Source organism: Zonotrichia albicollis, chromosome Z, assembly GCF_047830755.1.
Source record: "Zonotrichia albicollis isolate bZonAlb1 chromosome Z, bZonAlb1.hap1, whole genome shotgun sequence".
Classification (NCBI taxonomy): domain Eukaryota; kingdom Metazoa; phylum Chordata; class Aves; order Passeriformes; family Passerellidae; genus Zonotrichia; species Zonotrichia albicollis.
This window is the reverse complement of record NC_133860.1, coordinates 1,866,934-1,894,872: the sequence shown is the minus strand read 5'-3', so window position 1 is coordinate 1,894,872 and position 27,939 is coordinate 1,866,934. Positions and strand designations below refer to the sequence as shown.

Sequence of the window (27,939 nt, the reverse complement as noted above, 5' to 3'; positions counted from 1 at the left end):
AATTTTTCAAGACAGATTTTATTTTTATTACAGTTTGCATATCAACAGCCTTTCTTTATAAAGAATAATTTTAGAATTCTGTTCAGCATTTTTTACTAACTTCGTTCATATCTGAATGTCTCCATTTTATGACAGGAAATTTTAATTTAAACCAAAGTGCCAAAAACTTGAGAAGTTCTTCAATACTGCTTTTGACAGCTCCTTCCACAAGGATGATGTATCATCATACCCCACAACTACATGCTGCCAAACTTCACAGAGATGCAGGGCACCAATGTATCACAAACAGATGAGCTGCAGCTGAGAGCCCAGTAAAGGTCAGCTTTCAGTCTCCTCATTGCTCTTTGTAGAATGATCTTCCCCCTTTGGAGTCTGTGCATAAGAGCATTAAAAAAGAAGGCAATTATTGACAAACCCATCCACCCACTTGCCACAGATGATTTTCCTCTGCAGTATGTGTATGTCTGACAGAAGAGCTCTGCTGAGGAGTAACTAAAAAGCCAGCTCAAAGCACAGTTTCTCTGACAACACCAATAACACTGCGAGGCCGTTCATGTTCTGCTCTTTGGATTCTCCTCTCTGCTAGCTGTTCTCCCTCTGTGGTGAAAGTACTCAGGTCACCACAGCTCTCCAGGTACAGCAATCTAGAGTGCAATCCAGAAGGCAACACATGTACTCTCAATGATGTGGCTTGCTGGGCAGGTGTTGTCATCACCTTTAAAAAAAAGAGGGAAGTTTAAATCAGTTTTGTTTTCTGGTTCTTGTTCCATTAGAATAGTTTTTTACCCAACTAGGAAGAAGCTACTGGTAGTGTTGTCTGTTGTGTTTAAAGAATAATTTAAAAAGCTATAAAACCCCTAGCATTTGCCAAGGAGGCATGGGAAAAGGAGTCCTACTTGGGAAAAGGAGTGGGATGATTTTTAATTTTGTTGTTGTTTGTGAGGTTTTTGTTGGGTTGGTTTAGTTGAGGGGATACTAAAGGTGCACAGGAATTGTCTCACTCCAACCTATGGCATGTCTCGCATAGTTATAGAAGGAACCTAAATGTTGCTTCCTTGCAGAAGCCACTGAACTGTAATTACCTTCAGGCCTGTGTGATAAATTAAATTCTAAGAAGCCTTCTTCCCTCCTGTTTCTGTCATATTTGCCAAGGCTTTTGCTGCCTGAAGGCTGCAGTGGGAATTCCCACTTTATCTGCAGAGCCTAAATGACACTGATGTGTTTTGCATGAGAACCCAAGCCAAAACCAGCTGTCATAGCAAATCACTTGTGCTGTGCATGAATCTATTTATCTACCCAAATGGAATGTAAGTTACCAAAACAATTGTTTTGATGAAGTCTGCAGTGTCTGAAACTTCTGGATATTCACTCCATTAATATAAGCACCAATTTTCTATTTTCTGCTTTTCTTTCTTTAGTACTAGGTCTTATTTTTATCCTGAGAGCCAATCACAAAGAAGTTACTTCTAGTGGGTTGACATAAAAATTTCCTTGTCATCCTCCATTCCTTCTGGTTGCAATAGCAAATGCTTATTTATATCTTCTCCCTCTCTTCTGCCACACTCTGTATAAAATGCTGTTATGTTATTTACAGTTCATGATTCCTCAATAGAAGACTGACTCATTTTTTAAATACATACATACTCTGGCTTCTAGGTGATAGAGCAGAAAATGTCACAGCCTCTCACACACTCCCTACATGGAACTGAAGTGCCAAAGGAAGCCAGTTTGGTTCAAGAACTCTGACACACAGACTGGCAAATGGAAACCTATACTTCCGAACCAGGGGCAACATCTGATCAGTACAAGTAATAAAACTACCTGCTCAAGGAAACTGGCACTGGTGACAGCTTCTGCCATATGCTTCTCATCTGATTTTAAAACAGACTTGGTATTTTCGACCAAGTCACGTATGTCTGGGCTCATGCTGCAGGACTGCTCAAGGATCCACGCCACACGCCGTTTAGTGTCCATGTAAGAGTTATAGTCTATCAGAGACTGGGGTCTTCCCCTTGAAGCTCTGGCTCCTGAGCTCTTCCGCAAGGTGACAGCATTCAGTGGATTTACATCATTGAGTGTTGCAGTTTCACAGCTGAGCACTGTCCCTGAAGACAAAAAACAAGTAAACAATCCGCATAGTTCACAGTATTCCCAGAGATTCCCCTCTTCATTCAATGAGGATGCAGTACATGGTTTAACCTTTTTAACCTTGTACAACTTGACGGTCTGGCATGGTCAGGGTGGCTTGGAAGGCTCACTCTAACAGATTTACACAAAATGCCTGTAAAACAGTCATACGTAGCTATGACTGAGTGCATATTACATGTCAGCGTCTAGAGGGACTCTTCCCCTTTGGAAAGCTCTTTGTCATTTTGTGTACATTTGGTTCCTTTCTCTTGTTTGGCATCTGAAGAGACCTGAAATGCCTGTTGAGTGTTAATGTAAACATAAAGGTATAAAGATTTTATGATGTCTCCTAAACTCTTTATAACTTTTAGTTATTAGCAGTCAAGAGGACAAATTGTACCTGAAAATCACTACCTGCCAAGCTGGAAGCTAGTAATACTACAAAGTAGAAATTCAATGAGAAAAACCGGAACAATTTAACCCACACCAAAACATTCAAAATTACCTTGCAAGGACTGAACAAAGGGCAATACAGAATCAATTTTGCTGCCTTTGGTGAAAAATTCACTGCCTTTGGTATAAACAAGTTACCAAATTTTGACCCCATTAAAAGGAATAAAAAACCCCATAACCACACCTACAGATTATTCAAGAAGCTCTTTAATGTCAGCTTCAGACCAAAAAATGTTAGGAGGAGACACAAAACTTCCCAGCAAGAAGAGCACTACCTCGAAGCAAATTCCTCTGTTGCAGTGAGTTCCTATTCTGTAGCACTGGTGACTAACTCAGACCTAACTTCAGGAACACCAACCCTAAAGCTTCCAAATGCTCCTGACATGGGGTCTCTGTACAGTGGAAGCACTCCGCTTTCACAGCTATGAATAGGTTCTGTGTCATGTAACTACTGCTTCAGCAGCAGATTCTCTGGGCTGCCGTGGTGGAAGTTGATAGGAGGACAAGAAAAAGCACATGATACAGCAGAGCCATGAAAACATTCCACAAAAACAGCAAGTGTAATCCAGGCAGGCATGCTCCCAATATCCAAAATAAATGGCTGTTACTAACATGCCCCATTGGCCCTTACATTTTGAGTGCTGGTATGTATCAGCAGCTCCTGTTGAGATTCCAATATCCTCTTGTAAAAACTGCAAGACCCCTGACAGGTGCGTTTTTCAAGATTGTCAGCAGTATCCCAGACTGTGTAGTCACATTAGCAGTTTTCCCACAGCAGCAGAATTAGATCACTGACACCAAAGCAATTTCATCAACTCTCCACCATGGGTTGTGTTGAGTTCCTGAGGGGTTTTTTTTGACAATATTAAGCTTGATAAAAGGGAAGCAAATGTATAGGCTAATACCAAATCCCCAAGCCAGTTATGATTTATTGCTTACACTGACAACTGCACTTGTAAGACTTTAGATGTCAGTGCACCAAGGAACCCTGTGTGTTCTCTCTCCTCATTTTCCACTACCCCTCCCTCATACCCAGACCCTGCTACAGACCCTGCTCCCAGATATGAAAACCTGAAGAGGGGCAAGATAAGGAGTTAGGTGGAGAAGGTTTGGCAAAGCACAGAGTACTGTTATGTAGGTGCTCTTTTGGGAAACAGCAGCTGATTTCTGCAGGTACGAGGTTCGATGTACCGAACTTCTGAAAAGTTCTTTCAAAGAACCATTACACAATCACTAGCAGAGAAAACAGAGTCACCTTGAGGCAGCTGGCAGTGCAGGAGCCCACGGTCACTTTTAGAACATTTCCACAAGGGATCGAAGGCTCTTCTGTTCCTTCCTGCAGGCACACAGCCTGCATTTGAAGGGGAAAGGCTCACTCTGCTGGAAGGCTCCTGAATTTCTTCAGCTGAATAATAAGAAACAGAAAAGCAGAAGTAGTCAAAATAAAGCTGAACTGTAGAAGCCATTATTAGAGACTGATTTTTTCCCTCCATCTGTAATAGGAAAATCTGCAAATCTGTAATGACAGAGGTCACAGAGGTCTAGAGGAGCATGTATGCGTGCACAGACCCACACTTACTGAACAGTAACATTCGTCTAAACATTGTTAAAATGTTTGCAAAAACCTGTTCAGCCTTATGCAACTGGAGTACCAAAAGACTACAGTCTAGTACACCCTAGTAAAAAAACACCTTAAACTACCTGATCAGAGAGAAGGGAACTACAGCTTTATTGGCAAAGAAACTAAATCTCACAGAGCCCCAAATCCTCCTGCTTATAGGCAGTTGTACCAAGATACGACACCACACAGTTAGAGAGATTGGTCACCTTTTGCAATTAGGGATCTTGTAAATCAGTGACCAGCCCGTAAAAAGAAATTAAAATCTTTACTTATACTTTCCTGCATTCTTGTGATATGCTATATCCTTCCCACTCTTTTTCCTAGGAGTGAAATTATGTGCTGCAATTTAATGATCAGGACAGGATGCAGCTGTGTACATTTCTCACTAAGCTTGGTTCTGTACCTCCATCTAGTGGCACCTGGCATATTACAAAAAACAATTTTATTGATCATTCAGGAGTTTAAAAATTTGTAGTTGGCTGCCCTTAATTGGATGCCACGTACCCATCACAGCCACACCCCTCTGCAACTGGACAGGGGAGAAAAAATATAATGAAAGGCTCATGACTTGAAATAAGGACAGGGAGAGATCATTCATCAATTACTATCACGGGCAAAACAGATTCAGCTCGTGGATATTGGCTGATTTTACCCAAAAATGAGCGCAGAATAATGAGAAGTAAAACAGATTCTTAAAACCACCTTTCCCATCCCTCCCCTGGGCTTCTGCCCTGCAACAGCACAGGGAATGTGGGTTATGGTCAGTTCACGGCACGTTTCTGCTGCTGCTCAGGGAGAGGAGTCCTTCCTCTGCTGCAGCGTGGGCTCCCTCCCACAGGAGACAGTTCTCCAGGAACTTCTCCAGCTTCAGTCCATTCCACAGGCAACACTTCTACATAAAATGCTGCAGTGTGGTCACTCTTCCATGTGGTCAGTCCTGTTCCAGTGTGGGTTCCCCCAAAGGGTCACAAGTCCTGCCCAGAAACCTGCTCCAGCATGGGCTCCTTGCTCCAGTGGTGTGCAGGTCCCTGCCAGGAGCCCGTTCCAGCACAGGCCTCCCATGGGTTCACAGCCTTCCTGCACACACCAGCTCCAGTGGGGATTCTCCATGACCTGCAGGTGGATCTCTGCATCCCTGTGAACCTCCATGGCTGCAGGGGCACAGCTGCCTCTCCATGGGCTGCACCATGGGCTGCAGGGGAATCTCTGCTCCAGCACCTGGAGCACCTCCTGCCCCTCCTTTTCTCCACTGGCCCTGGCATTTGCAGGACTGCTTGTCTCATATATTCTCACTTCACTCTTCTCTGGGCACCAATACATCTGCAAAGTAACTTATTTTCCCTTCTTAAATATGCTGTCACAGACGTGTTACCGTGATTTCTAACTGGTCCAGCCTTCTCCAGCAGCAGGTCCATCTTTGGAGCTCTGCCAGGCATAGAAGAAGCTTCAAACCTTCCAGCAGCTTCCTTGCCACTACCAAAACTTGGTCATGCAAACCCAGTACAAAACCAAATTCATGTAAATAGGCTTTTATTCAGAACACAGCAAAAATCTGTAGTGTCACTCTTAACAGGTATGCAGCAGTGGCAGGAGCATCAAGAAAATTTAGGTTTTGATGATGTACTTGTTGAGGACAGCACCTTATCGTGTACACAAATGCAAATTAAAATCTCTGAAGAGAAGAAAGAGTGACACAACCTATATAAAACAGATACCAGCCTAGAAAATCAGAAGGTGAAGCCCAGCAACAAAATATGGCAGACCAAGAGTCATGCAGGATTAAAGAGTCCATCACCAATCTAAACTTTTCAACACCAGTGGAGCTGTGTTAGAAGTAAGCCCTGGAGATACAATGCTGCTGTTACTTTGGAGAGGTTGTTTGGTAATTTTTTAAAATTTTAAGCAGATTAATCAACAGATTTTATGATCTTAAGATAATCCTTAATAACATTAATGTTTCAGAGAGATAACTGTCTTATGGTGGTGTGAACTGGAAATGCGTACACCTAGTTTGTGATGATACAGAGCAGCTACAACACCAGCAAAATGCTGCATTGCCTGCCTACTGCAGTCAGCAGGGAAATCCCTTTCTGCTTCACAGGAGTGATTATGAAGTCAGTAAAACAGTTTTAGCTGGCACAGAGAATCTTTAGAGCTCCTCCTGCAGACAGCAGCAGGATTCCCCTCACTCTGCTGGCAGAGTAGCCCACAGCTCTAACTTCCACTAGGAGCTATGCTCAGTTATCAGCCCTGATGATGCCAAGGGAATCACAGCATCATACACAAATGCCCTGGCATGGCAGCCTGCCAGTATAAACTGAAAGATCAAGTTTTATTTATGGACTGCTACACTGCATCAGCTGAGACCGCCCACAGACTTCCTCTGCCACAATTCCAACACGAGCCCCCCCTTGTATTTCCCTCCTGCAGTGGTTTAACCCCAGCAGGCGCTCAGTCCCTCGCAGTCACTCTCCCTCTTCCCCAGTGATATGGGGAGAAGAACTGAAGGACAGAAGTGGCAGAACTCATGAGCTGAGATAAGGACAGCTGGAGTGAGGTGGGGAGGGTAATAACCCAAGAAATTCAAGGGAAAACAAGGGAAGCAAAAGCAGTCACTCACCACTGACTGATCCCAGCCAGTCCCTGAACAGTGACAACGCTGGAACACTCCCCTCAGGTCACAAATCCAAACCAGCACCATAGGCTCCTATGAAGGAAATTAACTCCATTCCAGCCAGATGCAGTATACCTCTCCAAATTTAAATAAAGGAAGAGATACAGCTCCGAGTATTTCTTTTTTCCTAAACTCTAGGAAGCCCTGGCATCTAGAAGAAGCAGCAGGGTTAATTTTCTTTCTTAAGAGGCTTACTTTCTGTTTTTATCTGAATTTAACAGGCAGGCTGTTAACTAAATGTTTCTTTACAGATATTTAAAAAAATACTGGACAAACCAGTTAGGATCATAGAGAGGAGGGTACCATTTGCCATATGTGCTCAGGTAGGTCTGATTCTTCCAAAAAAAATTTTTAAGCACAAGTGCCTCAAACAATGTGATTTCAGAGCCTTTTTTCAAAACAAAACAAAACAAAACAAAACAAGACAAAACAAGACAAAATACTTTCCTGACAGTCCTTCCCTGCAAGTGCATTTTCTATGCTATTTTTTTCCAGTTTCCAGTCTCCGTAACTTTTTAACGTGTATCCTTGTATTTGATAACCTCTTTTTGTTTGTGCACAGGAGCTCAGAGAAAGCAACAGGAGTTTTATCAGTAAAAAAGCCTTGAGCAAGAAATCCAGAGGAGCTGTAGCAAAAGGCTTCATTCTGATTATCACAGCTGGCAAGACACCATAAGCACCCAAGTGCTTGTTTTCAGAGGTTTCAGGCAGACAGTCAGAGTTTAAGGGGATTTTGACAGAGCTGACATTTGGCTAAAGTATGACTTTACACAAATTCTTTTTTTCCCCTGACTCCACATAACTGGAACAATTCCAACTGATGCAGTTCAAACCCAAGCTTTTTTTACAGTTTAGTAAGTAGGTTGGCAGAAGACAGGTCGCAATCAAATAAAAGATTTGGGGCTTGCCCCCTGCCCCAGTCTTTACTCTGTTGTGTGGATATCGCAAATGAGACAATCTTGCCACAACGGCCAGGTCCTAATGAAAACTGGAACACATTTCATGGGCTGTGCTGGAAAAGCTGGAAGTTAATGATGTTCAGCCACAAGCCTACATTGCAACAAACATTAGGCTAAAAAAACCTCTGAGCCGTAGCCATGGTTTTCTAAAACAGTGCAGAGCAAACCTGATGTTGTCTCTAACAGAAGGTTAGCTATCTCCCGTACCAGGATGCAGAAATTATTCAGTAATTCTTCCAGTTCAGGCTGGATAATGGAGTAATTCCCAGTTGAGCTCCACACAGTACTGCAATACTCAATCCTTATCCTATTTTTACCAGCAACAAAATGTTAACAGGCTCCATCACATACACTCAACAAAGAGAAGCACCGGAGGTGGACATCATTTCTTAAAACATATGGATATTGTGTCAAAAACTAACTTTTAGGTTGCTAAAAAGGAAACATATCCTTCTTTCTGTATCCTGCATGAAAACAACTTGCTGTGCTTTTAAACATTTTAAATATTAATCCTTGCTCCCACCCCAAAACAATCATGATTCTGTATTTCTGGTTTGGAGTATGATGGCTGGCTGTCAAAGAACTAATGCTGCTGCTGTTGCATTAAGTTGTATGTGTTGGAGGGAACATTCTAGAACAAACATTAAAATTACTTTTTACCTTGAGAGGACTGCCTTTCACTTACTTCCCCTGAATCAACCTCTTCCACACCATTTATTTGAAGTGCACCTCCCTGGAACAGAATACAAAAGTTGAAAAATCACAAGTCACCACCTTTCTCTGGCATTTCCAAGAACTGCAACATCCACCTTAGAAATGGAATACCTGTGTGATATGACTTCAATCCCATGGCAAAATCAAGAGACTGTGTGATATGACTTCAATCCCATGGCAAAATCAAGGCCAGTGCACAGTGAATTTTATCCTACCCAGTATTTTCTGGTGAAAAGTGCCTGTCTTTTGAAAACACCAGTGAAAAAGGATGGCCAGTGATGCAAAAACCTTGACCTAGTCCCTCATGGGAGAAGTAAGCAAACTAAAGCAAGGAGGTCTTTCTAAATAACCTGCAACAGGTGCACCACATAGCTTTCTCCTCCTTCTCCCTGTGCCTGGGTTGTTTCCCAACTGGAGAAAGCTTTACAGTTCGACAGATAAGTGACTAATTAAAATCTTTGGTGAAATTTACATTCATAATCAAATGTATCCTCCTGATGTACACATACCATGCTTGAGTGCAACCTCTCCCTTAGAGTGGAAAAATCAAATCAGACATTAAACTCCTGTGGCTCATACCTGCTCAGAGCTTTTTACGCTGCACACAGTTTCGTAGGGTGGAGGTGGGTCCAGAGGGCAGTACACTTCAACCCCTCTGATTCGTGTTACAGAAATACAGTGCAGTGAAATCACATCAGAGACAGGTGTGCTGCAATAAATAACACAGATCAAATCTGTTAGTAGGGCCTTCCAGCTGCAGAAAAAATCACCTGTTACCAAACCCCACTGGCTTTCTGTGCCAGCTGAGATTTTGGGATGCACGTCACAGATACTGGAGTCGCCAAGATCTGCAAGACCTTGTCTCAGAAGATGGCAGGAGTAATGCTCAGTTTAGCTCCTCAGGACGTGCCTCTCTAGTGTGTTCCCCAGAGTTCAAACATCTTTGGGCCTAGGAACCCATTCCAGTTTTACTTCAGAGATTCAGTTTTGTGACAAAAAATTAAAGTACAGGTTGTCATTCAAAATGTGACAGCCTATCTCTGAGTTTTGTGAACCACTGAGTTCTTATTCATAACCTAAATTCAAGATCTTCTGACCTGGTGCTTTATGCTCAGACACAGCTGCACAGAAAAAGCCAAATCCAAACTAAAGGCTGTTTTTTGTGAAAGGCAACAATATTATGGTTGACCAATTCCAAAGGCTTGTATGAGGCAAATGCACCTCATGGCTAACCTTACTCCTCAGTTTCCAAAGAGCTTTCTGAAAACTTTACCACACCAGGAATCCCAAAGACCTTCTACTGCAACATCTTTCTCTTAGGAGGTAGCTCTGAGAAGGAAGAAAATAGAATAGTGCCTAGAGAAACCTTAATTTTGATAAGCATACATTTACATTGCCCCAGGAACACTGTAACAATGTGGAGGTCAACAGCAGAGCCGGCATGAAGACCTTCCCAACACAATCCTCAGAGAAGTCTATGACCCAAAACGCCTCAGCTCTTCTCTGCATTTTTTTTTTAAATTTTATTTGCTGATCTGGCGCTGAGCAGGAATCTCAAGAAACACACAGAAACCCATATTTTGTTCTCTGAATTTTGTTCAGGTTTCATTCACCATCACTAATGGATGCTACTCTCTACAAAGCAAGTCATTCCTCACAGAATTTAGGGCTTCTCTGGACAATGGCTGGATCGAACAAAGATGATCGTGAAAATTTTTTTCTTGCAAGCTCAAAGGAAAGGGCAGAATGACAGAAATGCCTATGGAAGACCACTTGCACAGACAGGAAAAGAATAAAACTTTCAAAATGAGAAGCTGGAAGCCCTCTCATTAAAAGCTTCTGTGAAGGAAATGGAGGTAATGCACAGAGAAATCTGAGGAAAGGAAAGCAGATATTATTACAGCTGGCCATTGTCTTTTTTAGTCTTTAAATTGGGGAAAACAAAATATGCTAAAATAGTTTTTAACTACAATCTACTTAATCTAATCCAAAAGGCTTCAGAATAATTCTGGAGACGGATCCTCCATCAACATTACTTCCTAACATTTTCCTAGTATGTTGATGCTGAATTTTCATTCAATGTAAGCCACAAAGTTATATACATTTTGAATCTTGGTTTTGTTTTTAAACACGCCTGATCTGCCTACCCAGCTCAGTCATACCTTGAAAATTAATGCTATGTCCAACAAGTATGGTAAAACATTACATAATATGCAACTGGAAAAGCACTCCCTGCAGTCCCTTAATTGTAATTTCCAGGAAGTACACAAACAATAATTTAAACTGAACTGAGGCAGAGTTCTAGGCCTTGCTGCCCAACATGCATTATCACTTCCCTTAATTTACACGTCTCGTGACGCTTTCATAGAACCACAGAATATCCTGAGCTGGAAGGGATCCACAAGGATCAAAGGCCAACTCCTGCTAAACTTCACATTTTATTTTTCACCTGTAAACTCAGCTCTCACTGTTTGTTTTGTGCCAACCCTGAAAAATAATGTAATTGCTATTTTTTAATGTATGAAATAAGAAGAGGTAGGAATTGACCAGACACTTGAAGGGCTAGGGTTTTTTTTTTTTGCTAATAAATACAACAAATGCAAAAGTTTCCCATGAACAGATGAGCAAACAAATTGTGTTTGATATTTGGACTCCTGATGTTTCAATTTAAAGAGTGGCAGAGAAGGCCTGCCCATTCCAAACATATCTTTGCCACAAATTTTGATGACTGTAGTATTTCCCTTTTCAGGGGATGTATCTGTCTCGGAGCTTGCAGACTTGTGCCCACCTCCCTGGATGTGGTTCCTGTCACACCTTCCTTGCACACAAAGGTTTGGGATGCAGGGAGCAGGGAGCTCAGCACAGAAAGCCAGGGCACAGGATCTAAAAGGAGCTCAGGGTACAATCCAGGAAGAAGAAGCGTGAGAAGGCTGACTGAGAAATAAATGGCCACATCCCATCTCAGCCACTCCTGTAGGATTCAGCCTGGGCTGAGTCATTATTACTCATCTTCCAAAAATAGAAATAAAGCCAGTCTGCTGCTTTAACTTTGCACTCCTGTGTAACTACCCAGAACACCCTAAAACAAGTAGCCTGACTTCAGAAAGATGTCATCATCAGCATTATTATCAGCCTGTAATTACTATTATTACTTCAGCATTACTATCAATCAGTTTTAACATAGTCACAGGCAAGGTAGCTACTCAATTTCAGGCCACAGAAGCCTTAAATACTGTTCAGCAGATCCTCCTGTGCCCAAAAAAAATTTAAAAAACCAAAAAGTATATATACTGCTGCTGGGAAAGAGATAACCATCCAGAATGACATGCTAGACAAAGAACAACTGGTCCATTTTAAAGCAGGAGAATCTGAAAAGCATAAATAATTATTCTTACAAAGAGTTCATTATACATTCCGCTCTGTTGTCATAAGCTGCTTGAACCAAGATTTAAATAGAGGATTTCAGTAGTATTTTGAATTCAAATCCAGCCTCTGGTGTTTCAGACAACCTGTTCATTCTAAATCCTACTGTTGTGCCATGTTATAATTTTCTAGGCAATCCCAAAATCTGTAATTAATTCTGCCAGAAAAATATAGTCTTGAAAGTCATGCGTGCTATTTCTGATGAAACAGTGAAATAAACTAAACACTCCTGCTCACTGCAAAAAGGAGGAATTTTGAACAAGAGTCATACAGTCTGCTTGAGCACCGTAATACTTTATGTATAAATATTGTATGTTCAGAACAAAGCAATGCAGCCCTGAAGGCACTTGAGGTAGTAGTTCATGTTCTGACTCAGGTGTTTATTATTTATCAGTAAAATAATAAACTCAACAGTCTCACAACCATGAGTTTGGCAGCTTTTCATTAGAAGGCACAAAATGGCTAACAATCTCTTGATACAAGGTCTTTCAGGACTAAACTATCCAATTAATGACACCTAGATTATTTTCCCTTTTAACCTAATGACTGAACCCAAAGACTGATCCCAAAGGTCCACAATGTGGACTTTTCTGCTCAATTACAAAACATCACAATTACAGATCCATGAAGAAGGAGGAAGAAGAAGGTAAAGAATAACAACCTGTCTCCACCCTAAAACCTCCATCTCACTTCATATTTATTTCTATATTCTAAAATCCCAAACTCTTAAGTTTTCTACCCTGTGATATTACACACTTCTAACCAACTACAGACCCATTATCTCAGCACTATCAATGAATTTTGGAAGCCTTCTTCACAGCCTCAGGTCAAACGCAGTGTTCTATTGTGGGTCTGTGCCTATAAGCACAGAAAGTTTAAAATTCTCAGCGTCCAGGATTCCAACAGCCCCACTTGAGTCATAAACTAGTAAAGCCAACCTGCAAGTTACTTTTAAGAGCAAATAACCTGCAAGGTAAGGGATTACTTTTCCAAGCAGTGCAGTCAAAACACGCCCTTCAGTCAGCCCTAAGAACTCAAGAGGGAAAGGAAAGTAACTCAGGTGATAGGGGGAACACCATTCAGGGTCTCTGGCTTGCCAAATGGTTGTGTCTGGCTTCCCACTGCTGTCCTCACTGCACCTGACAGTATCGTGTAAGTCTTCAGCTGTGCCAAGCAGGAGTATTTCTCTCACCCAGAAATAGTTAGTAAAGAATTTAAACTCAAAACCACAAAATCTTACCCCCTTATCCACACTGTATTTATGCTTTTTCCAAACGAATAGGTTTTTGCTTCTTCTTTTTTTTTTTTAATCCCCCTAAAATCACAAACCTTTTTCACAGAGAAAACAATCATAAAAAAAAGGATAAGGCAGTGTTTCAAAAGACACTAAAAGAAAGGGAGTGTACAGTTTTACCTGTGACTTTGTGGAGTACAAGAATTAAAAGTTGCAAAATAGGAGGGAGGTGGGACAGGGGGGACAAAGTCATCCGGATCCAAATTGTGATCTTCGCCTTCAATCTCACATTCATCCTATTCAAACAAAACTTGCGTTAAAACCCTTCTGGGCTATAAATATTGAACAGTGTAATCTGTTAATATTGTTTGTAGCACTCTCGATGGCAGGCAATGCCTGGTGCTCACTTACTGTGCAGGACCCTCTTGATGCCAGTGTCAGCCAGTAATGCAGGGCAGCTGCCGCGAAGCAAACTGTGGCGGTGAGAGCATTCAGGGCACTAACAACTAAGAGAACCTTCTGAAGAACATGAAGAATATTGAAATTAAAAAAATAAACCATGGTATTTGTAAATGTAAAAATAATAAATAATAATACAAAACTAAAACAAATAGAGAAAATACAGGGATGATCATGGCAATTACTTCTAAAAAATGTATGGGATGAAGTCTTCAGCACAATCTTCAAGACTGGAGTAATTTGCAAAACCTTGTTTTACACTATTTATTGTCCTGACAGAGAGCTCCAGAAGGGTTTAATACAGCTCAGATGTGATTTATCCATCTACTCATACAAGAATTATAACCTTTGTCATATCTTCTCTGTAGGAAATACAGATTCACAATGATCTACATTAAAGACATGTCAAAGCCTTCTGATATTTGAAGATGGTATTGGTTGGGAGTTTTATTTTAGCAGTTTGTAAGCCACAAAAGGCTGAGAAGTGCAAAAGACTAACAAAAGCATTAAATCATTAGCTAATCTTTAGATCTCATTTACCCCTTTAATCTTGTGTGGATTTGACAGCAGTTTTGGTGGAACTAAACACAAAAAACAGGCAAGAACTGCTTATTGGCTTAGCCATGCACTGGTCAAAACCCAGACATGAAACCCTCCCGTCATGTTACAGTACCATGAAGAGTTTCTGACTGACCAGAAAAATAACAGTTTTTCCCAGTGAACACTTCAGCTCTGCACTGCAGCATACGCATGGACATTATAAAAGCAGTGCACTGCACCCGCTGATGGATGTGCAGGGTACCTTGAGAACAAGGCGAGCAGCACTGCACGACTTCACGTGGTATAGCTTCAGTACAGCCTTTGCTTCTGTGCAGGTAGTAGCATGGCGTTCTTCACAGCAAAAACAAGTCTTGTTTTCATCCATATCCATCTTTAAAGAACGAAACTCTACTTTTTAATTGTTTTATGCAATATTTTTACCTGCATAATATAGAACCTATTGTCTTAAACTAAGCCCATGACCACAAAGCAGACTGAAAATACAGGATGATATAATTGAACAGTTTGGTATGCCAATGACTCCTGCATTATGAAGCTGTACTATACACTTCTTATTTGAGAGAAAGCGTTGTGGGTAATGTATTAACACACTTAAATACAACTTATTGTAATCAAAGCTGCACTGATTGCTAAGCTATTTTACTACTCATGCTTTTTCCAGTGCATAACTGCCTAGAAATTATTTCTCTGACTGTTGTGCAAACCACTCTATATCAACTGTACGCATTTTCTATGGTTCAAGAACATATCTTGCATTTCTATGAAAGGACTGAAACCACCAACTCTAATTTCAATGCACTCAAATCATTAATAGACATATTTGTACACCACAGGTTTTTGTAACTTTCACTTTCAAATTAATCTTATCATCTTAGTTTTCAAAGTAGAAATTCAATACTTCCATATCTAGAAATAATTGAGATTTTAGCTTTTAAACTCTGGAGTCACAATGCTGACACTCTTCCACCTATAGAAGCCGTTCTACAAAATAACTGATGATTTCAGGAATGTCTTTTTGCTCTACCCTGTATTTCCAACTACAGACAACTCAGAAATTCCTGCAATATTTGGCCACTTCACCTGGAATATCATCATTAATTCTTATTATGGCTTTGGTACAGTGATACTGGATTAATCTATATTCCCACGGGTTTATAATCTTGGACTCTCACCACAATACGTCTACGGGCATGTCAAGGAACCAACAATAGCTTTCCCGAAAGAATAAATGAATGAAAATATATATTCAAAGATCTGTTCCACTGGCCCACAAAGTCCTTCAAGCTTTTACACACAATCATCTTCATCAACAAGTGACTCTGTACTGTATCCTCAATTTCGATTATTCCGCAGTTTCCAGTTCATCAATAGTGATTCTTCTATTTCTCATGACAGCCACTTGTGAAAAATCTTTTGCATTTTGTCCAGCCTTGTACAGACTGCATCTTCCTCAAGCAGAAGTGCTCTGAAAAGCTATGACTTAATCTACCTTATTTTTTTTCTCACATCTTCTGCTGTAAGGTATCACAGAATGGTCCTTCCCAGGTGAGGTAAAACAGGAAGAATAATCCCACCCACACATTATAATGAACTGAACATTTTGTTGGTAGCTCACCATTACCCACATACAGGCTTTTTTCAATGGTTTATATTTTTTACATTACTACAAAAGTCTCTTGTGCTAGTTCTTTAATTACTTGCAACTCTACATCAGGACATTTTGTGATCTCAGCACAGCAAGTTAACATGCCATAATGAGAAGAAATCCATGTAAATCAGTATGTGTGCTTACCAAATGGCATCTGGGTAGCCCAGACACAAAATGAATGCCTTGACATCCTAGTATTAATCCAATCCCGTTCAGCATAAAACTGATCATAGACAGCAGAACAAACAGGTTAACCTGGAACACCAAAACAAAGTTATCTGCAGTGGGCACAGAAACCCAACTCAAGGAACCTATTACAGAGCAAATCCCATTCACAAGCTGAAGCTGGGAATGACACTCTGCTTTTTCAAAACTGCCCATGACTTCAGTGCCCCAAGGTGTCTTAACCTATTCCCAAAATTCTTTGTCTTCTCTCTCCTTATTCTGGACTAGTTATGAAACTATTGAAAACTATTGTAATAATAGTACAAGCAACCGAAGGTTTTGTTGGAGTGCAAAGTATGATCTGCAAGTTGCCCATCTTCCAATGTGTGTCACACTCTCCCACCAAGTTTAACTCTCAACACATTTAGAACAGTAAAGAAACCTGAAGAGGAAGAAACATCTTAAGACAACATTCACTCTGCACACTTCCAGAATTATTCTGCAGCCCAGATATATGAAAAATGTTCATTCCAGTACAATAAATATGGAAACACTTCAGAGACTTGAGCTGCATGATTTTATTTCCTCCTGGCTACTAAAACCAGAATATTAGGAATTCAGATAATACTTTCTTATTTATAAAACACGAGAAATTGAGCAATGGCAAGAGCAATAAATACATGAAAAAAGGACAAGCAGAAACAGTGGACAAAATGATGTGTTGCTTTCACCTTACAATCTACGCTTACATGACTTTGGACATGGATTTTGGACATAGGAAAGAACCATCCCTGTCCCCATTCATACAGGCAAAAATATCCTGTGCTTCAAGAAAAAGTGCTGGGTAAGACTACTACTTCAGAGGCAAATAAAGGTAAGATTCCTCTTTAAGCATTCAATCCCAAAAAGCAAGTATCATATTCTTAAGGTCCTAAAGCATCCTTCTTAATAACAATCTGCTCACTCAGATTTCTTTGTAGCAAAATGGTCCAAGTTAAAAAAGCAGGACATCACAAAATACAGAGGAAGAGAAGGACACTATGAGGGACATGAGTTCAGTCCTGCTCCAGACTTACAGAAGATCCAGCAATAAGGACTTCCTAAACATGCAAAGAACACCATGGCCTTCCAAATAAATTCATCTGATGTACCATGGTTAGCTACCTTGAATCTGAAGCAGAAAGAGGTAACAGCTGTTGCACAAATTATGTTCCCATTTTTTGAGGTTCAGGGAAATAATCCCCAATGAATGGACATGAGCCAAAGAGCATTACTATGCAAGCAAGCTAAATTTTCAATTACAACATTACTAGTTTGATGATAACATTATCCTGTAAGGTACATTTTAACCCCAGAAACCCCAATAATTGATGTAGCTATTAGTGAATCTCTGGAGAGAACTGGGACTACTTTGTGTTAGACACACTAAAAACAAAATAATTTCTAAATTATTAAGAGGAAGAGCATTTTGTCCTAGCTTTTTACTAATCACAAAACCACAGATAAGAGGGGTTTTGTTCTAGAAAGGACTGAGTGTCTTTTTTTTTTTTCCATACAAACACAAAATCTAATGTTTTTAAAAATTACACCATGCTCAGCATGTAAATGAATGAAACCCATTCCTTATGCTTTTACCTAAATTATCTTACTTACTCTTCTAACAAAAAACTACCTTGAGAAAAAAAAATTGGTACACCCAGGTATTTCATATAAAGCAAACTTTTCAACTGGGTTCAACACAGGGCACCAATAATTAGGAAATAGCCAGTATTTTAAGTGAAACAAAAGCTGTTTCAACATAAAGTATACTTATAGTACAACTCTCATTGAATTACATTAAGAAAAACAAGAGGTATGTTTGTCCTTTTTCAGCTGATGACAAATGGAGAAAAGAAGTTACATGGCCAAAGTAAAGAAAGATTAAAAAAGCAAGCTATCAAACTCACATTTAAATTGTCTCCTGTGGTACAGAAGCTGCAATGGAAACAATTCCATCTATAGCTATATAAAAAGTTACCATTAAAATCAAGACTTCCAACTCAAAATTTTGAAAAACAAACAAAATCATTAATATTTTACTAAAGGAATGCCAGAAATCAAAGAACAAAGAGAAAGAGCATTATGATAAATATGCAAAACAAGGATGACACATTCTGCATTTATGTTCTAATAAATTCTATCACATGCAAATATAATCTCGATCTGTTTTTTATTATAGAGTATTTTTGACTGAATAATCCAATATCCAGAAAATCCTGCCAAATGAGCAGGAGATAAGAATAATTCCTCTAGATTCAATCTAAAATACTACCATGATCTGAGCCATAACCACAAAATTCTCTACCACACATTTTAACAGTTGACGAGACGTTGTACTTGACTGTCAAGAGAAAAAAATCTTTTTTCTTTCTGCTCCATCACTGGTCAACATTTTTACACAATAACTGAGATTGGAAGGGACCTCTTGAGACCATTTAAATCTAATGTCCTGTTCAAGCAGGTGTCACAACAAGGGATCTGGAAGCATAAGACCCCTTCCATCCGAGAACATGCTATGATTCTGTGACCTACACCAAGCTGTTGAATATAATGCCCAGTTAGTTTTGACTATCTCTACATGTAACCTACACCAGTTTTTAACCACCACAACAGTAAAAAAGTTGTCTTCCATGTCCAGATGGAGTTTCCTATTTTCTCAGTTCTGCTCACAGCCTCTTGTCCTGGCAGCGAGCACTACTGAGAAAGCTTCAGCTCACTATTCTTTGTTCCTTCCCATCAGCTATTAATGGAGATTTCCACTGAGCCTCCTCTTCTCCAGGCTGAACAGCCACAGCTTTCATACCTCTCCAGGTGTTTGAAGGATCACATCCCTTGACCTGCTGGCAAGTCTCTGCCTAATCCAGCCCAGGACACCAGTAGTCTTCTCTGCCACAAGAGCACTTTGCTGTCTCATGGACAGCTTGCTGTCCACCAGGATCCCCAGGGTTTTCTTTGCAGAGCTGCTTTCCACCATGTTGTTCCCTCCTATGCAATAAGGTAATTTCCCTGCGCAGGCAGGACTTAGTTTTCCACATTGCTGAACTTCAAGAGATTCCTTTCAATGCAATTATCAGCCTGTCCAGGTCATTCCAAACGGCAATATTTAGTGCATCAGCCATTCCTTCCAGTTTGGCATCACCCGTGCTGACAGTGCACTCAGATCCACTGTGCAGAGCACTCACTTCAGTGGTACTGGACCCTCATTTTCTACCCCTCAGGCTCAGCCCTGGTCCTTGGCTGGCTCGGCTTTAACCATTGATCACAACCCTCTGTGCCCCCTTATTCAGTCACTCACTGTCCCATCTAACATGTAGTCTGTCAGCTTATTTAGTTACTTATACTCTCCTGCAGACACAAATTTAAACGACTGCTCACCTACAAGTAAAAACAGGGGTTACACTTTATCCCAGCAACAGAAGATCCTACCCAGAGGAGAGAAGTTCTTCTCAATTTAGAAAAAAAAATAGAAAAAGGCAAACATGGTATTTCAAAAACTAAAATAGATGTAACTGGTGTTAACTGCAGTTATAAAAATGGAAACTACTCAAACTATGGCCTTAGTTTGGCTGACGGCTTCATCTTCAGAGCATCAGATACACATGGACTGTGAACAACTGCAGAAAGCTGTGAGGAACCTTCATATGAATTAAACTACATGAAAGTGAAGTGTATGCTATTCATATTCGCTAAAGTCTTGCATGTATTATCTTTTTTTCAGGTAAAAAAGTCCATCATCATGCCTTTTGAGGTCTCCAAGGAAGAATAAATTTGCATAGTAAAGCTTTGACACTATCTTTCATTCTGCATGGGGAAGCTCCTTTTTGTCCTGCTGCTGCTGCCACTGAAGCAAGTATCTAATGCCAGAGAGGAACTGCTTTCACTTAAACAGGCACGTGCAGGACTGATGCCCAAGCAGGCACTTAAATGAAAGAAAAAACAGTTGCTTCAACAACTCTTATATCAGTTTACAGCCAACGTATACTCCTTATAAACATCCTGTAGAAAAGAGTACATCCGTTTATTAATTGCCCACATGCACAGCAGCAATAGCAATAATTAAAACTCATAGGACCTTATTAGATTTCTGTCAGTTGTGAGAGCTATTCACTGTACTGTATGGAAACCCACAATACAACTGTGAACAAAGGAAAGCCCCACATGAAAAGACAAATTAATTCATTTAATAAAAATAGTCACATATTTTAAATGCAGCACTAAAACACCCCAAGTATGAGAGAAAAGCTTTTGCAGCATATAAATGGCTATAAGCTTCTAATAGCTTTTCATAATATGACTCCTAAAAGAGTATTTCTAGTTGCTTATACTGACTTTAAAACCTTTGCATAATTACTACTTATTGACTTAATGCTGGAGTCTAGAGTGTGAGCAAAGAGATTAATACAGAACTATTTTACTTCTAAAATACAGGGAAAAAAGATACTACTACAGTAGTTCTCAAAAGTCAAATGACTGCTTGTTATAAAGCACATGCCTAGGGAGAGACTGGTTTTCAGGGTCAGGGAAGGTAGGGAGCTTCTGTTCACAGTTCACTGTTACTAGCAGAGCTAAAATTTAAGAACGCTACCTGAATGAAATATCTTGATCTATACATTAAATTTTAGTTAAATTAATGAAAATCTGTCAAGTTTGTTTTTTTTTTTCTGTCAAACCCTCAAAGCCTTACATGAAAACAACGGCATGTATGAACACAAAAGCTGCCATGCTAGCAAACAACATTAAGCATGCAGTACTTGATGTAGCTGAAAGCCAGTCACATCCAACCAGCCTGCATTCTTGATCCCATGCATTTTGCAGGCACCAATCTGCTCCCCAGTACTTGCAGCTGCAGCAGTTAAACTGCACAGCACAACAGGCTAGTGTCTTCTTGGATGCTGGCACTCCTTTCCCTTTCATTCAATCACAGCTAAGTCTCCTCTTCAGCAGCAGAACTCAAAGCACCAAATAGAGACCAGAGAGATGCTGAACTTGAAGTCTTTGTTTCAGTTGGAGAAAAAAACCCCAAAACCAGAAACAAACAGTCACCTAAAAAGCACTCTCCAGGGCTGTAACGAATTTGTCCATGACTGAAAGGAAAGGATGCTTCACTACCTAAGGGCTTCTGCATTCAGCAAAGCATGAACAGCTCCTGGCAACTCCTGGGAATGCAACATAAACTCAAATCAGTCCAATCTGGCATACAAGTAAGGACAGACAATACAGCAGCTAGCATGACCTGTCAAAGACATGAACTGCCCTCAAAACATACACAATCAAACTAACAATGGAGAACGGGTGTACTCTCCGAAAGAATTTAAGTTCCTTCAGGTAAAACTAAGATTTGAAGCTGTGTGAAAGGAAGCAGCTTAGGAGCAGAGAGAAAGAAACTGGATTCTAAGCTTGGAAGAAGGCAACATTGAGGAAGATTGAGCCCAGAACAGCTCAGAGTCAATACCCATGTAACTTGGAGGGGTAGGTGGTGAGCTTCCCTTTCCACATTAATGTATTTGGACAGTCCTAAAGAAGAAGAAACACAGGATTGTTAACATTTCCAAGACCATTGAGTCCAGTGTTAACTCAGCATTACCTCAAAGAAAAATCAGCTTCAAAGCACAAGCATTACAAGCTGACTTCCAAAACTGATTGACACTTGATATTGATAACCAGAATGGAAATTCCTCAAACACCTAAAATCAAGGAAGGACTGAAACCAGACTTCTCAGCAGCTGTACTGCTCAAGGCTAGGCCTTCCTTGCAAAGATGTCCTTGAAAATAAATTTCTTAATTTTGCCTTGCAGTACCCTCTCTCAGAGATACATTATTTATCTAGTATCATCTCACATTGTTAATACAGCTGTAAAACAGTGTGGGTGGCAAAATCCAAATATGGCTCTCCATTTTATTTACTAAAAGGCTTTATCACAGCCATCCCTCTTCATGGCTGTTTTTCCACAGATGGTGCTACTGAAGGTCCACTACATCTGTAACCAATATGCTTCCCTTCCTTTCTCCCCGCCAAGGAAAAAAACAAGTGGCTGAAACACCACAGCCCATCCCCAGCCTCATTTCTCACAGCACTTCAGCCATGTGCTTTCCTCAAGCATCAGCAGCACGAGAATCTTGCCAGCACAGAAAAAAACAACCTACAGTCTGGTTCTTTTCTCCTTTATCAGGGCCTTGCATTGAAGTGGCAGCAATAACAGCCTGACCCTTCACAAAAACCCAAACACAGATAGTGAGAAACCACCACTGGGAGTGCTAAGGCTTTACATAAGGAGTTGTAAGAGGAGGACAGTCACAACTGACAAATGGATATGTTTTAGTTCTGAACGAGTTTTCTAGTCTTGCTTATGAACATCATAATTCTAAGCAATGACTGTGTAATGATCTCATTGCTGAGAGATTTAGGAAGCTTGCTTTTACAATTTGTTTAATAGTGCATTAACTCCCTAGAGAAAACATTCAAGTTTGTAGAGAGTAGACATAATAAGTATTTAGGCCAGCATAAATATGCCCACAGAAACTAACAATCTGTCCTTGAAAGACTGTAGCTAGTTTAAGGCATTATTTCCATACCCTCAAGAAGAGTTTAATGTTTATTTATTTTTATTTCCCACATAGAATAGAATATTTCAATTGGAAGGGGCCTACAACAATCATCTAGTTCAACTGCCTGACCACTTCAGGGCTCACCAAAAATCAAAGCACAGTATTAAGTGCATTGTCCAAAATGCCTCTTGAATACCGACAGCTTGGGGCATCAAACACATCTCTAGGAGCCTGTTCCAGGCTTTCACTGCTCTTGTAGCAGAAATGCTTCCCAGTGTCAAGGATTATCTAATCTGGCTATCAAAAATCAAACCTCTATAGAATACACATACAAATAAGAAAAAAACCCCAAACAGTTACATAGAATCACATAATCACAGAATAATTGTGGCTGTAAGAGAGCTGAGGAAGACTCCTGCATTATCTCCTGCTCAAAAGTAGGGTCAGCTGTGAAATCATGGCAGGCTGCTCAGAGCTTTTATCAATTTCATGTCAAAAACTTTACTGCTGCATAATATTCCAGGGCAATCACCTTCAGCATGTGACCATCCTAAAGACCATGTGAAATAAAAGAAGGGATCAAGAATAATTTGTGTTTTCTATTTAAGTAAAACTAGGAAAGGAAAATAAGGTTTATACAAAGGAGAATGTTAAAGAGTGAAAGAGCAACAACATGCTATAGAAACAGCACAGAACACAGGCAGTATTAACACAGGAGTACTGCGCAAGCCTTAGGCAGTTTGAGACTGATAGCATGTACATTTATCTTGATGAAAATATGGTCCTTCTAGACTGGGAGTCTCTATATCCACAAAACTCCTAAAAAATTTGCGCATGTTAACCAATGCACACTGAGAAATAACAATGGATGTTAGGGGTGCTGGCTGACAGCTAGCTGAACATGAGCCAGAGTGTGCCCAGTGGCCAAGGAGGCCGGTGGCGCCCTGGCCTGTGCCCAGAACAGTGCGGCCGGCAGCACGAGGGCAGGGATCAAGCCCCGGCACCGGGCACAGGGGAGGCCTCACCTCGAGGCTGTGCTCTGTTCTGGGCCCCTCACTTCAAAAGCGACACTGAGGGGCTGGGGCCTGTCCAGCCAAGGGCAGCGAGGCTCCTGAAAGGACTGGAGAACATCTCTCATGAGGGACAGCTGAGGGAGCTGGGGTTGTTTAGTCTCAAGAAGAGGAGGCTCAGGGGGGACCTCATTGCTTTTTGCAGCTCCATGTAAGGGGCTGAGGTGAGTCGGGGCCTGAATCTGCTACAGTGCCTGCAATGAGAGGACAAGAGGAAATGGCCTCAGGCTGAGACAAGGGAGAGCCAGATTAGATACTAGAAAAAGCCTTTTTGCTGTTAGGGTGGTCATGCTTTGGAATAGGATGTGCCAGGGAGGTGGTGGAGTCACCATCCCTGGAAATGTTCAAGAGGCATCTGGATCGGGCATTGGGTGATGTAGTTTAGGGGTTTGGGGCAGTGCTGGGTTGACAGTTGGACTGGATGATCTCAAATCTCTCTTCTTGGTGAATCTATGATTCTATCCACAGCTCACACATCTAATCCATGGTACTCCTCACTGATGCCCATGTGGATCTGAAGAGAGCGCTGCAGAAAAATTAAACAACTGCCTTGGCCGAAAAAAGTCTCCAGAAGTGACAGTAAGGTAAAAATTTCTGAGCAAATACACAAAAGCAAACAAAACAAAACCAACCAATCAAATGAAAAAACTCCCTAAACTCACACACAAACAAAAGCAACTCCACAGCTCCTTTTCAAATCCCAACTCTGAGACATTAAGAGCTACACAGCTTCAGATTTCATTTACATGTGGAAACAGCTTACACACCCTGCATAGCAATCTACTCTCACAGCAATGTAATGTCAACTGTACATGAAACTAGCACAGGATCCTGCTGTAAGATGTTAAATTAGCTCTCAAACCCATTGTCAAAAACTAAAAAACTACAACTAAGCTAGGATTTAAAGCCATCTCCTTCATTTCAGTTTAAGCTGCACTACCTTGGAGAACTAAATTACTTATTCTAAGCCAGCATTTACTTATACATAAAAAAAACCATAAAATGTGTGCTTTAAATAACATTAACAATTCTTCCAGACATGGTCCACTTTTGCCCTTAGAGGGGACTTCATCCATGCAGGAATGAATACGGCCTTGCACGGTCTTTGACTTCTCTTTAAATAATTATGATTCTGCAATTTGAAAAGAAAGATTCAACACTATTTTTTTGAAAGGAGAAAGGGGTGATTATTTTTTTACCAACAACTATTAAATTAGGCTCTTTTTTTTTTTTTTCTTATGATTTCCTTACAAAGTCTAATCCATACTTACCAAAAGCCGCATTGGCCTCTTCCATGCTGTTAATCCTAAAATTCCACATAAGATTGCCTACAACACAAAAAAACGTGGCATCAGCAAGAAGTAAAGAACTGTTTACAAAATGCTATTTACACTGTTTTTATTACTGTGTTTTGGAACACTATAGCAATGCTTGGAAGATACGAAGATGCACTTTAAAGCAGAGAATACCTATGCTGATGAAGTTCTTTGCTCCTAAGAGCATTCTGTGAAATAACAACCAAATTAAATATGCTAGTTTCTTACTTTTGCCTCCCAGAAAACATGCATGGGGACAAGTAGTACATCAGCAATTCCAACCTCTACATTTGCCTTAAATAACTGCTTTCAGCCAACTATATATTTGTTCTCTGCAACACGGCTAGGCAAATCTAAAAATTGTCCTTTTCGTCCCCTACCTCCATCACCATCTCAGCACTTCATTAACTGCCTACTTCCTTCTTCCCTTTTGCTGACTGTGACCATTCTGGTGAGCTAAAACCCAGAGCACGAACCCTACCAAAATCAATAAAGAGCACCAGCACTACCTCCCTGAAAAGTTTTGCTATTTAATCAGATGAATGCCAGTATCAGCACGAGGAAAGAAGTTAAAATAAAAGCACATTCTTCTGCAACAGCAGTTTTTAGACCAAACTTGCTAAATCACAGAACTGAACCTTATGACTCTTTCTTTACCTTACAGGACCAGACAATTAAGAAATGATAACGAATTGCTGTAGAACTGAAACAAACAGCATACCTGAATACTCTCTCACACAAGAATAGCAACCCTATAAAGAAAGACAAGTAAGTTTCTCAGCATGTCCCGTAAGTCAGCAGCTATACTTTTAACTTGATGGACATTGTGACTAAGCCAGCCAAGCTCCTACCCCAAAAAGAAACAGGAAGACTGGAACAACCAGGAAGTCATCCACTAGTATTTTTAATAAATCCCTTCAGTAACTTCATTCACTTGACATGATCAATCTAATCTAGCATAATGCATATATGACTTGGCCAAAACACCTACTGATATCATCACTGGTGTTGCAAAACCACATACATAACTGCAGTTTCATAACAAAGTATTTTTTGAATTCTCTGACTGCAAAATTTACACATGATTTTATAACAAAGCTCATCAATACTGACGTAATTTTTTTCCTTAATGACAGCAAATTTATTTCATTACATCTGTTCAAGATAAGAAAAGAAAGTCCTTCTCAAAATTTTCCTGGCATGCCCCTCACAAGTCAGCATGTAGCATCCATAATGAAAAGAAAACCAAACCAAAAAGCACCCAACCAGACACAGCAGTCAGCTTTTAAGGGCATCTGCTCTTCCAGGTTGCTTCTGAACTAAAATTTTCACACATATTTTTATACCCAAAAAGTATTTTGATAACTTTTCTAAGTGCACTATTGTTTCAGAAATATAATTTTAAAAACCCCAAACAAAATCAACACCCTTCTTGATTATTAAAAAATACTGAATACCTCTATCTTACACAAGCAATTTTAAAGCATTTTCAAAGCACAAGCATGGTTCTGTGTGCAGAATTCAAAGAATATCCACTGGTTACATAAACTTTTAACCCAGAGTTAGAATCAGAAAACAAAAAGAAACAAAACGAAACAAAAAGGATGAAAGATCACAAGAGAGATACCAAACAAAGTCACTTGGATGGTCTGGATTTCACTCTCCCCGGAAGGACTGTGTACATTCAGGAACAAACACTGCATTATACAGATGAATAGGAACTACTTGATCCCCAAACAACTGCACTGAGCGCATTTTTACAGGTGGTGAACAACATGGCAATTTAATTGAAATGTTTAAAGCAAGGGAAAAGCTGATACTGTTCACACAGGCAGCAGGAGCTGAGTGTCCCAACTCAGTACATGACTTTCTGACTGCTGGAGGGCCCAAACTGGCACTAATCAATCTAACTCTGCTACACTTAATAACTTCTGCTAACTGCTGCCTAGCTTCTGCAATATAAACTCTTGCATACATTACATATTTATAAACCTGTGGGTTTCCATCTCCAGGGCCCAACAGGAGACGGAAAAACTTCTTTCAGTAGTCTTTCCAAAACTGTGCTAAGTCTATCTATTTTTCCCCCAGGAACATTGCTGATTTATCTCTACCTTATGCCTACGATCAAAGGCACAAAGCACAAACATTCAACATCTACACACACAACAATTTTTTAAAATCCTGTGTCCGATAGTGCAAAATAACCGAGTATTTTTTTTTTCTCAAAAATGCACGTCAGGAAATAAGTCCCCTATTTGCTTGTCTCGACGTTTCTAACTCCGTTGGGGTCCTGCAAACATCCTACAAAGCTGTCAGCAAAAAGCCGTCACCCCGTTACCCGGAGGCTGTTTCCAAGCGGTCGCGGGGGAGCGCGATCACGCATCCCTCGGGACAGCCGGCCCCGCAGGCGCCGAGCACGCACGGCGGGACCCCAGCATGGCGTGTCCGGCCCGCGGCCGTCACTTACCGAGGAGCCGGCCCAGAGGGCAGACGCATTCTTCACCTGCGGGGCGCTGCTCAGCGACAGCGCCCCGAAGCACAGAGCCACCAGGGCGCAGCCCAGGCCGGTCTGCAGCAGCCCCAGCCCGAGCAGCGAGCGGAACAGCAGCAGGGGGCACGGGCGGCACAGGCGGCGGCGCCGCGGCGCGCCGGGGCGGGGGGGCCCTGTCTGGGGCAGGGGGACGAGCCCCTGGAGAGGGCAGCAGGACCCCGGCAGCACCATCGGCGACACGGGGGGCGTCGGCGGCGGCTCTCGGCGGGCCACCGCTGCGGTCGGCGGGTCGGGCCGGGCCGGGCGGGGCCGCCCCACCGCCGCCCCCGTGCCAGCCCCCTAGGGCGCCGACTTCCTGCGGCGCTGCCGCCGCCTCGCCTCCCGTGCGGGCTCCGCACCGCTCCCCTGCGGGGAGCACCGGCCCCGGTAGCGCCCTCAG

At 41.1% G+C, this 27,939-nt stretch overlaps 1 protein-coding gene across 3 annotated transcripts; it reads right to left on the bottom strand.

Moving 5' to 3' along the window:
• Positions 1-27,865, bottom strand: ENTREP1 (endosomal transmembrane epsin interactor 1). Of its 3 annotated transcripts, none has more exons than XM_074533413.1 (11): positions 27,477-27,865; positions 24,965-25,021; positions 16,018-16,128; positions 14,467-14,595; positions 13,617-13,724; positions 13,386-13,501; positions 9,128-9,257; positions 8,495-8,567; positions 3,836-3,985; positions 1,822-2,105; positions 1-715 (listed from the first exon to the last, which is right to left on the bottom strand). In XM_074533413.1, the coding sequence occupies exons 1-11, from the start codon at positions 27,729-27,731 to the stop codon at positions 506-508; spliced, it is 1,623 nt and encodes a 540-aa protein (XP_074389514.1). In that variant the 5' UTR covers positions 27,732-27,865; the 3' UTR covers positions 1-505. The 3 variants fall into 3 exon arrangements, with proteins under 3 accessions (XP_074389514.1, XP_074389516.1, XP_074389515.1); XM_074533415.1 differs by lacking the exon at positions 27,477-27,865 and adding an exon at positions 27,348-27,460; XM_074533414.1 differs by lacking the exon at positions 14,467-14,595.
• Between the last annotated feature and the right edge of the window lie 74 nt (positions 27,866-27,939).